Genomic DNA, 12,838 nt, shown 5'->3' with positions numbered 1-12,838 from the left:
ATGTGGCATTAGGGCTATATTGGATAGAACAGCAAGTACTGTAGGAGCTTACTTAAAATTTTGACTTGACTGAGTCACTCTGAGAGTTCACTTTCCCAGACTAAAACAGTGTACGGGTGACGTTTTTTTCACATGACTCTCTTACAAGAATGGATTGATTTAATTACATATATATAGATTGCAGGTATGAAATTGACATATTTAATAAAATGTTTTTATAAACGTTTGATAAAATAGCTACATAATTTGATTTTAATTTCTTTGCAGATATTATTCGGCTTTAAAAACAATGGAACAGCTAGAAAATCTGTATCTTCCTAGAGTTAGCCAGTACCGTTTTTGCCAGATAATGATAGAAAATCTTCCAAAACTGCGTGAAGAAATAAAAGAAATTTCCATGTCAGATCTCAAGGATTTCTTAGAGAGTATTCGAAAGCATTCTGACAAAATTGGTGAAACTGCAATGAAGCAGGTAAGCCTACCTAACAGTATGACTTCTGTCCTATTGTCTAATGAAAATCAACCTAAAGCTGGAAAAAGAGAGGCTTCCTAAAATGTGGTTAACTAACGTAATTTAGGATATGTTTATGTTACTAGATTGAGTACTGCTAATGATGTTGCTACAGTAGCAGGGAGCTCATTGTGGGCTGTAAAATCCATTTGGACAGTTAATTTACTTTGGGTTGTATGCTTGTATGGCTACACTGTCGTCAGTGTGTCATTGATAGCCTCAGGTTAGCCCAAAAGATTTTTCTAGGGGTTGTAGTCATCACCTAGACCTTCGAGTAGAGCTAGAGAGCTATGAAGTGCTTGCTAACATCTTGAGTAGTTTCTTCTTGACATGAAGTTGTTAATTCTAGCAGTCTCTGGCTAATAAAGCAGCAGCATGACTCCTCGGTAGCGCTCGGACTTTCCTTCTGAATTTGTATTTGTGTCCTAGACCAGAAGCAGTTTTCTTCCTGAGAATGGAGTGAGAAGTGCTGTATATCTGCAGTTTCAAAAAAATTAGGAAATACTTTATATAGTTAACCCCTAGACACTCTGTAACTCAACAGCAGGATGGAAAGTAAGGACTTACCAGAACAGAGAGATGCCCATCTGGCCAGCCTGCAAGGATGAATACGACTGAAAGAAGTGCTGAGATAACTGCCTAGTTCTTTCTGAAGTGCTCCTAATCCTGGAAGTACAGGGTATATTACTGGTGTATTACGGTCTGAAGAGGGCAAGGGGAGAGGAGTGAAGTGAGAGCCAGGACGAGATTGGGACAGAGGTGAAGTCCTCGCCTGTTCCATCACAAAATTATCTGCCACTTCAGCAAGCACTGGTAGTGGGCAAGCTTTTAAACATACAGCCAGCATTTCTTAAGCTTATTTGGAGAGTAAGAAGTATGGATTTGCCTTTTTGTTGGGCAGAGTTCAGGTTGGTTTACTGTTCTGTAATCTAAGGTTCTGGGAATTCTATTTCGTCTTTCAAAAACAAAATTCTTGTAAAAATGAAGTAGTGATGATTGTAAGTGAAATCTGATTACAGAATTATTCTGTGCAACTTTTTGGCTTTTCTTTCAGTAATAAAAACAATATAGCCCATTTAACTTCTGCAGCTGACTGCTCACAGAGGTTTCGCTGAAGACAAACAGCTGGAAACTGTGATAATTGTACTTCATTTAAACATTTATTCTGTATTTGAGTATATGATCAGGAAAATTAGAGATTACTTTTTAATTATTTCTGCCTTTAAAATTACATTCTGAGAATTAGGGAAAAATTATGAAGAAGTTAGGTTTTGAACCAATTTGTCATCCCAAATTGATTAAGGACAAAACCATCAGTGTTTGTAGCGAGTGTGCATTTTGCAGTTATAATGATGTGTGTTCAGCAGATAATAATGTTCTGGTTGTGTACAGTATTGCCACCTGCTTTTCATGTCATAGCATATATTCGTCAGTGATGAAATTTGCATTACATCCTTATTGGTGCTACTTTTTAAACAGGCACAGCAGCAGAAAACCTTTAGTACCACTCTTCAGAAACAGAATAATGTAAACTATGGTCGGAATATGCATTTAGGTAAAAGTAGAATTTGGGAATCCAAGAATGAAATTACATTGAAGAGAACGTTTGAGGAAGAAGATGAACATGAAGAAGAGGTAACTTTATACTAAATCAGTACAGTTTACTTCAAGTGAATTTTGTAGGTTTATTGAATAAAACTTCTAGGTACTGTCTATAGATGTGACATAGTTGCAGTTAGGAGGGACCAGAGAATACCTTCAAGGGGGTACCATGCCCGATCAGCATTTTAGAAAAAAGCATGCCAAAATATTAATTGTATTGAAGCTAGCTTCAATGTCATATTTGGAGGCATTCAGTTGAATAGAACTTGTAATTATTCAGGAATTCCATTGCAACTTATATTATGTGAACCTGCCCACTGCAGGTGATACATGGCCCACTGGAATAATCTGTTACTGGTGCAGCCAGTACTTTGTTGAGGACTTCAGCTTGTGTTAGAACTGTTTCAGCTAACAAATATTCAATATTCGTAAATTTTCCTGAATAAAGGATCAGGTATTTAGACCCTGAAATCTGAAGCTCTGAAAACACTGTGAAAACAGTCTGTTTTATAACACAAGGAAAATCTAAAACTATAATAGAAAGAGAGGGAGGAGACAAGCTTTTCATTTACTCTTCTGTGATAGAATGACTGAAATTACTGATAAAAAAAGATATTTTTAGGGTCTTTCATTAAAGCATATTCTCTATAACATTTTCTATCAAAATAGTGGTTTTAGTGACCATAAAGTATGTTAGCAGAGTTGACTGTTTCTGGCTCAATTTTATCATGCTTTTATATTCAACCCCAAAGAATTTCCAAGTTTGTCTGAATTTTAGATTCACCAGTCTGCTAACATCACACTCTACAAAACTACTAATTCCTCACTAGATCTCCAAATTTTAAGAAGCCAAGTTGAGTTTTAAAATTAAGGGCACTAAAACTGAATTTAAAAGGAAATGACAATTCTTTACCAATAAGATGCCTTACAAAGTATTTATGGAATGGACAAGTTTGGTTGCAAACATATCACATTTTGCAGATTATATGCTTTATATGCTGCTTTTTTTTTTCCCCCTCTTTCCTCCTTCAGGTTTTAACTGCTCAAGATCTTGTAGACTTTTCTCCCGTCTATAGGTGTTTGCACATCTACTCAGTTTTGGTATGTATTAAGTTGACTTTAAAAAGATCATTTATTTTTTGAAGTTGAATATTCATTTTCTTACTTTTCATGCTCTAACAGTTCACAAGCAAGCAAGCATACTTCTTCTGTAATCCTGGGTGAACTGGCCGAAATGGATGTAGCATAGATACTCAGGGCATTACCTCATGTTTTATTTTATGTGCGTAATAAAGGAGCGCACAGCAAGACTTAATTACATAAGTGGTCTTAGAAATATATATAATAAATGCATGTCTGCCTCAATAATGATAACACCATTTTTGCAGTTCTCCCAAGTGTTCTGTGTTATCCAAATGTTTGGGGGAAGATGGTCAACATTACAAAACATAGATATGTTCAGTCTGAATCTTGTGGAAATCAGAAAAATAGAGCAAAATAGCAAGCAAAAGCTGAAGATTGTGACAGACTGTGGTCAGACAGATTAGACCAGATTCAATGGCAGAGAAACAACAGCCCATATTAGTTGCCGCAGAGGAAGGACAACGCACAGGCTAATAAGTGCTAAAACCTTTCAGAAGTAACTCAGTAACAAATGATTTATTATCTTCTCACCTTTCCTATATCTCAGTAACTTCTGAAGTCAGGTTACATTTAGAATAAGTAGTATGGGTGTATCGATGAAATATCGATGAGTATTGCTAATCCTACAAACTCAGCTGGACTTGGTTTCTAGCATTCAGGCTGGGTTATCTTCTTTCTGTGGAACATTTGCAGCTGTGTAACATGAAGGTTTGTATCTTGAAATAATGTTTAAAGTATTATTTCCCTGTGCCTTTTTTTAAAAAGAAGGAATCCAAATAAAAGCAGCTAAAAATGTAGCAGGTCCACTTAAATATTTCAGTGGCAGAACCTATTGTAAGGTTTTATTACATCAGTAATTATTCATCTCAATGAAAAGACAGGAGGGACAGAAAGACAGGGAGCCAGAACTATTATCAAGGAGTGGACCATGTTTTTAACAGAGGAAGTAAGTATGAAATAACATGAGAGATATAAGAAAGAATGTGTAATGTAAAATAGACCAGTTGACAACTTCGGCTTATTCTTCCTTCTGTGTAATAAAGAAACAGGTAGTAAAACTGATAGATGACAAATCTAAAAATAATGCATGATTATGTCCTTCACTTTGTCAGGAATCCTGCTGGTATAGGGGTTGTATGGGTTTGCACAGAAAGCAAGTTTGCCAGTTTCCAAATTTACTGGGGACAGATAACAATGTGCTCTGTGCTATCAGAGTTGCTTTGCCCCTTAGAAAAAACGTTGTTGCCTTCAGAAAAGGGCTTCTGTCTTTCCTGTTGACATTATCTGATTAATAACCCATGGTAGGATTATTGAGAGCTGTGCGTTAACCACTTCTTGGAGTCCTTCTCCTTTACTTCCCTTTGTAAACCGTCTCTTCATGTTTTGGAGTTCACGGGATTTTGTGATGACAGCAAAGGTGGGGAGGTTATAAAAGGTGGTTATTTAGTACCTTTTTGTTTCAAGACCTTATCTTACAAGCAGATGTCACCTAAGAAGTGAATTATCTCTCTCCTACAAAGCTGTAGAAAATATTCTAACATAGAACGTAAGTTTTCTACTCTGCTTCGTTGTATTGCAGAAGAAAGCAGGCTTTTGCAGACCTCAGCGCACTCCACTGCTGCAGTCACTGTGAAGGAAGTTTGTGGTTACAACCTTGTGATTACAGGGCACCTACACACCAAACAGACTGTAGTTATGGACAAGTACCTTTTCTTTAGGCTATGAAACTTCTGACCACCAGAAATGAAGAGCTTTTTGAAAAAGAAAATGGTGCATCATATAGAAAACAACATCTGTAGTTATATTAGACTGTCTAAAATATTTGACAGCTGTTAAATTCTTCCAGTTTGTGGTGTATGCCTGCTGCATGTTCAGATTCAGCTTTTCTTCTGGAGCAGCTCATGTTGCACTCACTCGTTTTATGAATTTCTTGTAACTTCCTGTGGCATATTTGAGGCAGCATAATAGAGAGACCGCTTGTCTGGCCCGGTGGAGTGTATGTTTCCGTGTTTTAAATGTGAGAGAGACCCCAGTGTAACTTCACAGTTTTATACTTTCGCTCTCGTTAGTATGTATGAGCAAAGTTTAGTCTCTTCATTACTGTTTTTTTTGTTTATCTTTTTAATAGACTAGCCTATACACCAAGATATAGTGCCTCATGTATTATGTGAGATACTTATATATATTTCATCTTGTTTTCCCTTTGGTTATTTTGTGAATTAAGCACTGGGATCGTTGCTTTATTCTGCTGATGGCTTTCGAGCTTCTGTTTAAAGGTTGTTATGCCTGAATTGCTGATTTTGATCGCATAGGATAGCATGGTGTATAAATAGTCACAAGGTATTTTAAATCTCAGTTTTTGGTGTGTTCTTTAGAGAAGAACAGCTGTTCTTTTCCACTTGAGACACTTCTTTTGGGACAGACTAGAGATGTGGTATAGGAGGCAGAATAAATAATGTCTGTGTGTGCCTGAAAACTGCACTGAGCATTTGGGCTGGAGGCGACTGGTTAGTATGTCTGATAAATATATGTTAGTATGAATGGTAATACATTGCGTGAAGTTCTGCTGTAATAAGCTGTTCTAGTAAATGTGCATCTCTGAGTTTCAAGCACTTTTAGGGGGTTTTTTGGATTAACAGTTTTTTTAAGTATGGTAAAATATTCAGAATGAACTTAAAATACTAAATTTAAACTTTCTTTCTTATATCTCATAAAGGAGCTAGATAAGTAATGCTGGCTTAGGAATGTGCAGTCTATAATATTTTTATTTGAAGATTTTTGGAAGCCCAAGCAATGGAATTCTAAATAGCCCTCATCTAATAATGGCCTCATGAAGTAAAAACAAACCTTAAAAATGCTAAGCTGCTTTGTTCTGCTTGCATACAAATTACATTGCATTCAGTAGGTAGATGAGTCAATGTAGTACTGATTTCAGATGGACAGATGGTTTCCACTGAATGGTCATCTTAATGAGATGGCTAGGATGTCACTTGAATTCCTCACAATATAATCATTATGCACAGAGGGTACTGTATTTTGAGGACTGTGATAGGAGAAAAATCCAAATCTGTAGTCATTATGTTTACAAGTTCTGAAGGGAATAAGCAAATATTAGGTATAACTCATGTATTTTCCTCAAGCAAAGCAAATGCATTCAGTATTTAGATATATGACATAATCACAGAAACATTATTATAGCTAACTTATGATGCATTCAGTTTCTTGAATAACCTATAGAAACAGTGAGTTTCCATTACAGAACAATAATTAATATGCCTTACCTATAAAAATTACTACAGTATGAAGACCATAGTTTTAGAACATACATACATGTGTTTACACATGTTTACATTTAATGTGTTTAAAACACATAACTTGTTTGACAAAGTGTAGACATATGACCAGATTTTTTCTTTTCAGTACATTCTGTAGGCTGCTTAAAAAAAAAATCTCTGAATATTTTATGCATGCAAAATTTCGTTGATCTCAGCTGGATGTCTGTCTGTGGAACAAATGCAAAATCTATGGCTGTAGTTTAAGACAGAGAATTCTACCCTTAATTTCAGAAGTGTTTTTTCATACTGAGAGAATGTTCTTGTTTTAACTATTTTTGTCTTGGTTTAGGGTGATGGAGAAATATTTGAAAATTACTACAGAAAGCAAAGAAGGAAACAAGCAAGATTGGTTCTGCAGCCGCAATCAAGCATGGTAACCACCACTTTTGTTTTTGCATTGACTTGGGTTGTACCTAATATTTAGTGCTATTTTTATTCCTAAACTTGTTTTCTTTTTCACTGAAAGCATGAAACAGTAGAAGGCTATAGAAGATACTTCAGTCAAATTGTAGGGTAAGTTTTCTAAATGGAGATTTATTCCAGTTTCACTGTACTGATTCTTAACCGCCCTCTGTTCACCCATCTTCCCAAAACTTTCTTCTGCAAGATTCAGTTTCTGTGCAAATCATGTGGGTGGTGGATCTGGGCAGTGAAGAGATCCCATATGCTACAAGTTTGTTGCCATGCTGGCTTAAAACAAGCTTTTAACGTTATGACTTCATCGTGGGCAAATCAGAACACCAAAGTCTCACTTCTCACGTGGGCAGGGTTTGATTTATACTTCTGTGTGAAAGGGCAAAATTTGCTCTAACGTTTGAAAATAACTTTTTAACTTAAGCATTTTTTTGTCTTAGTTTCTTTGTAGTAGAAGACCACATCTTACATGTAACCCAAGGACTGGTAACTAGAACATATACCGATGAACTCTGGAACATGGCCCTTTCAAAGATCATTGCTGTCCTTAGAACCCATTCAGTAAGTGAGAAGACTTAGCAGTAATACAATTGAAATCCATTTACTTAAGAGCTATGGGTGTTTAAAACTATAATAATAACAAACTGAAAAATTACACCTCCCTCATGTTTTTTTTTTTTTTTTCCTTGTGATAAAAAATTTCTCAGATTTGGGAGGGAGCCTGCCAAGCTTTTGTTTTTCCCAAAAGTATCAGGCTGTGATCCACAGCCATGGGCTATTTGCATAATCCTCCACTGATTTACAACTCACTGGGTCTTCCAAACCTTCTCTTAGTCCAGCAGTTTAGAATATGCAGAGTTAATCTGCTGTTATTATTGCAATCCTTCCTCATTAGTCTCAACTGACCTCTTCATTAGATCAGACTGAATAGTTCAGCACTGAAAGCACCACCAGGAAATAGTTCCTAATTATCATTCCAAATGCTCTGTTTCCAAAATAAACTCCACCAGCAAAACCCTTGGAGCTACCTCTTCAATGTAACATCTTGATGTTGAAGTAAAGGTACTACAGAAATCTTCACAGATTTTAGAAAGTAATTCTGCATTAGCTGAGCATTCCAGTATATTCAAAGTGTGTACCCTAAAGTTGCACTTCTACTCTTTGTTCAGCTGATGCTGAATATCTGCATGCTGTTTCTGATTCTTCTATGATAACTGATCAATACTATTGTTCACTGAGACTGACTGTTAGTAAATTACTTCAGAGCTTACCAGTAAGGTCTGGTCTGGCATAACTTTTAGTATGAGGAAAAAATGGAAGAGTTTTATCTTGCTCTTTTTAATGTCTGCTAATAGCAGTTTCTTCATGTTATTTTTATTACAATTGATTTTTAATTTGAGGAGTATTTCGCATTTCATATATACTTGAGAAAAATAGAGGAAAATCAGACTGCAATTATTGTTTAAGCTCAAGGAAATGTGTTGGTCAATGTTACGTGAGATTTTGTTCTCATAGTCCTTAATTTATTTCAGAGGGTTGCACTAAGTTGAGAGATATTCAGCATTTTTTAAGCCAAATGCTTTTCAGGTTAGTTGGCTGTATATTAACACTGACTTATACACCTTTGTGAAAATATGATAGTTTAAGCTGTAAAAGTTATACAGTCTCTAATTCAAAGAACTCTTTGATGTCTTGTGATACAATTGATCACTATTTTTTCTCAAAATCCATGACTGTTATGAAAACCAATTCTGTCACGTCAGTCTCTCCCAAACATGACCCTAGTACAGAGTAGTTTTTAAACAGGAATACGTTGTCTTCTGAGGTTTTGTAAACCAAACCCTTACTTTATTGGATTACAGCAAGAGCAAAAATTAAAGAAAGGCAGAACAGGCATTAGCCAGTATTCGGAATAGTGAAGCAAAGGTAAAAACCCTAGCTATACGACTCCACACCTCTGAAAATTAAGGATCAGTCATTTAGTGGACTAAATAACTTAGATGTGTGACTTTTCACAACTGAGTTTGTAATTTGAGTGTTATACACGTTTAGTAAGTATTCTTACAGGGTTTTCCCTTACATTTGGGAAACTGAGGTGGCATAGCATTAATGCTAGTTAGACCTAACCTCAGTGTTCAAAAGCATGTCCTGTGGAAATCCCTTTCTGATACTGATTTAGCAAAGCTTTTTTATGTGTGCTTATGTTCCACTAAAGTAAGTGCAATTTGCTGCTTTTGAATCTATGTAAAACACATCTTTGTTTATTGCACAGTATATTTTCATTTACTTTTTCTGACCTTTTATAGCATGGATAGTTCTTATAAAAATTAAACAAATACTTACATGTAACTGGACTAAGTGAAGACAATTGAGTCTAAGTTGCTTTTACAAAGGCAGTCGGGTAAAGGGATAAGGCTGGAGAATTTTCCCTTCTATGACAATGTTATTCGAAAAAATGTGTCCAAGGTTTTAAAATATTTTAACAAAACCAAAATATCTCACTTTCAGTCATATTGCAGTGATCCTGACCTTGTTTTGGAACTGAAGAATCTCATTGTAGTGTTTGCTGATACTTTGCAGGTTGGTATTATATTAGTAACTCAACTGAAATACCTAAGGTCATTTTTTTCATTTAGATATGTATGTGCAATGCTTTGAATTTCCCTGAAGTCATGTGTGAATCAAGAATAGAATTACACAGTAATATTTTAAATAGTAAAAATATCTGTATTTCTTGTTCTGGTTCCTGCTTTTCAGTATTGCCAATCCCTGCAGTCTAGTTAGCATTCATATTTATGCAAAATTAATGTTAGCTCTGTAATTTGTATGGTTTTTTTTCTTTCATAAATGCTTTACTTCTGATCTTTAGGAAGAATAATATTCCATTTGCCATTAATGTTCTAGCTGGAAGATCAAGTGAACATTATTGGCAAGTTATTCTTACAGTATTTAACAGATATACTGATAAAGCAGATTAATTTATGCATAAATACCAAGTTAAAATGTTATAGAGAAATAGGACAAATTTCTGCTCAAAAACTGGAAACACAGTGTGAAGTATTTAGTAAGAATTTAATATATAATCTTTTAAAAGTAGTGGTGTGTTTAAAGTACTAGAGTTTGTTTTATAAAAATGACAAGACTGGATAAGAAATCTCTTCTCAATATCTTGAACTGATGTGATAGAAATGAGTATATTAGTTCTTGAATTACCCATCCTTTCCATTTTTGTATCTTAGGGTTATGGTTTTCCTGTCAATCGATTATTTGATCTTTTATTTGAGATAAGAGACCAGTACAATGAAACATTGCTTAAAAAGTGGTCTGGATTGTTCAGGTTAGTGTTTCAGAATAATTGTGCCTTTTTCATTGCATCGATTGTTTTTATTCTACCTCACATTTTTTTGATAGAGTAATAATTTGGGAAGAATTGTTTAACTCAATATTGTATATGAAGGCCTGGTCAAGTAGGACTAAGGTATTAATCACACCTAACTAATATTTAGGAGAAGAGCTGTCCAAGACTGCTTCTGTAGTTAATAGGGAGAAGGAGGTTCTGCAAAGGAGCATTGCTGGAAAAAGACCCAGAAGAGAGGCGCCTGTCTTTCTCCACTGGGAACCTGATCACCCTAGGCTATCACAATAGGGCATTAGGTTCCTAATTTGGGTTGTCTTAAAATATTTAAATTTAGGTGATATGTATATCTCCCCAACAAACTACTGACATTGCCAGTAAGTCATCTTCTTTTGCCAGAAAGAGGGAGCTTTTAATGCAAGTTGGCTTCCATCTCTGCCTTGGAAGCATTTGACTGGGCAAACTGTAAACCCAGGCGCAGGGCAGCCTGGGACTGTACTCCAAAGCCCCTTGGAGATAGGGTATGATCTCTAAAAGCGCAGGCTTTGTTTACTGTGAAAGGAATTGTGTTGTATTGCAGAACATGTTAATAAAATAAATTGATCATTTTAAGTTTAGTGTCTAAGGATTTTAAGCTCTCTAGGCCCCTAATATCATCAGTGGACTAGTAGAGACATCCAGAAGGTACTTAAACTAGGCTGTGGCCACATGCTTCTACTTGGGGTATCTGAATCATCTTCACTATATGTAGCCATGGTGCATAAGTTAGACAGTCTGAATATCTGCTTTAGTGTAGGCGCAGTGTAGGCTACCATAATTTACAAGTATCTCATTATGGTTAACCCTGGAGTAGACTACTTGATCTGAAGTTCCTTTGCTGTATCATGCTTTGAGTCATTAAGATGTTTTCAGTTATGAACTATTTTCTCTCCAGAGTTAGACTCAGTATAAAAATTTAGCATATAAAAGGTACTTTCAAATTCATCTAGTCTGGATTTCTGAGATTATACTTGTTACAGTTCATCACTTTTTGAAGCTGCATACCCAAATGTGATGATAAAATTTATATTAATTTACATATATTTTATTTACATTATTTTTCAGTGTTAATACATGTCCTAAATTTTTTTCACTTCACTAACTATTTGACCAGGGATATTTTTGAAGCAGACAACTACAGCCCTATTCCTGTAGCAAATGAAGAGGAATACAAAATAGTTATAAGCAAATTTCCTTTTCAAGATCCAGAACTTGATAAGGTAAGAAAAAGTTTTGTATTATTGCAGCTTGTTGAAATCCAATTAAGGACCTTTAGGACAGTAATGATTTTTATAATTAAAAAGTAATTAAGGTTTGAAAAGCCAGGTAGATTAAGAGCTGAAATCATCATCTTTATGGGTAATTGTAGTCGTTGATAAATATGTAAATTCAAGCTCTAGTCATTTGCTCTGAAGTTTGAGTGAATAATGTGACCCATTGTTTTATAAACAAATTAATAATGCACTTTGATTAATTAACACAGTCTTTAATTACAATACAGTCTTTTAAAATTACAGTTAGCTTAAATTTTATTTCATCATGCTGGATTTAGTAACCCAAAGTATATTATATACTGCAATATTAAAATATATTTATGCAATAATAAACAGGGATTTATCAGAGAAAACAACTTCTGTATGTTTCTTTGTAAATTAATTATTTGTGTTTAGATACCTGGGGCGAAATAAACCCAAAGAGACTGTAAATAATTCTGCAGTACTAGCATTCTAGTAGGATATTCTTGTATGGCCTCAGCCATTCTCTCACTAAGAGCTGCTTTCACAGAAAGGTGATTAGTATGTTCTGCTATTCAAATATGGCTTTGATAATACTTGTCAAGAGATAACAGGCCCATGGTGGAGTCTGTGGAGAGGAGCTAAAACTAAGAACCGCAAGACAGTGGGAATAACTGATTTAGTGGGAAACTGGTTTCTGCAACATCCACCATTACAGATACCTGTAAAAGTAAAAAGATACTCTGATTCTGCAATTCAGCAGGGATTTACCAGGCAACTGTAACAGCTCCATATCATTAATAGTTTTGCAGTGAAGATGATGAAAAATTAAAGGTGGGTTTTATGATTATTATTGAATAGGACTCCAAAGCACTTGCTGGGTTTACAGATCATCATACATGATTATCTTTAACAATCCTTTAAAAATGACCTTTCTATGGTGATGGCTTTAGTAGTACTTTACTTTCTGTCGTATCTTGTTTATCTCTTGAAGTTATTTTATCATGCTTTCTCCATCAATTTACTTAGCCATTGTAATCTATTATTTTAAAATAATACCAATGTAAGAAATCCCCTTACAATATCAGAAGTATACGGTACACTTGATACTATTCAGCATGATGATTTTGCTCATAAATTGCAGAGATTTTTAAATCGTATTAAATAATTTTGTGTGCTAGCCTCTCTCACTTTCTCTCTGATG

General features: G+C 35.1%; 1 protein-coding gene across 9 annotated transcripts in view; it reads left to right on the top strand.

The window, feature by feature from the left end:
• The window catches only part of EXOC6 (exocyst complex component 6), a 110,591-nt gene that overhangs the window by 34,246 nt on the left and 63,507 nt on the right, over positions 1–12,838 (top strand). For all 9 annotated transcript variants that reach the window (XM_064514048.1, XM_026094100.2, XM_064514046.1 and 6 more), the window contains exons 6-14: positions 268–472; positions 1,991–2,146; positions 3,146–3,214; positions 6,881–6,964; positions 7,058–7,104; positions 7,446–7,566; positions 9,514–9,585; positions 10,245–10,342; positions 11,514–11,619. In XM_064514048.1, coding sequence (XP_064370118.1) covers positions 268–472; positions 1,991–2,146; positions 3,146–3,214; positions 6,881–6,964; positions 7,058–7,104; positions 7,446–7,566; positions 9,514–9,585; positions 10,245–10,342; positions 11,514–11,619 — 958 coding nt within the window. The remainder of the gene's footprint in view (positions 1–267; positions 473–1,990; positions 2,147–3,145; positions 3,215–6,880; positions 6,965–7,057; positions 7,105–7,445; positions 7,567–9,513; positions 9,586–10,244; positions 10,343–11,513; positions 11,620–12,838) is intronic.

The sequence above is a fragment of the Dromaius novaehollandiae genome, chromosome 6, assembly GCF_036370855.1.
Source record: "Dromaius novaehollandiae isolate bDroNov1 chromosome 6, bDroNov1.hap1, whole genome shotgun sequence".
NCBI classification, from domain to species: domain Eukaryota; kingdom Metazoa; phylum Chordata; class Aves; order Casuariiformes; family Dromaiidae; genus Dromaius; species Dromaius novaehollandiae.
Note: the sequence above shows the minus strand (reverse complement) of the source record. Positions and strands in the feature narration are given on the sequence as shown.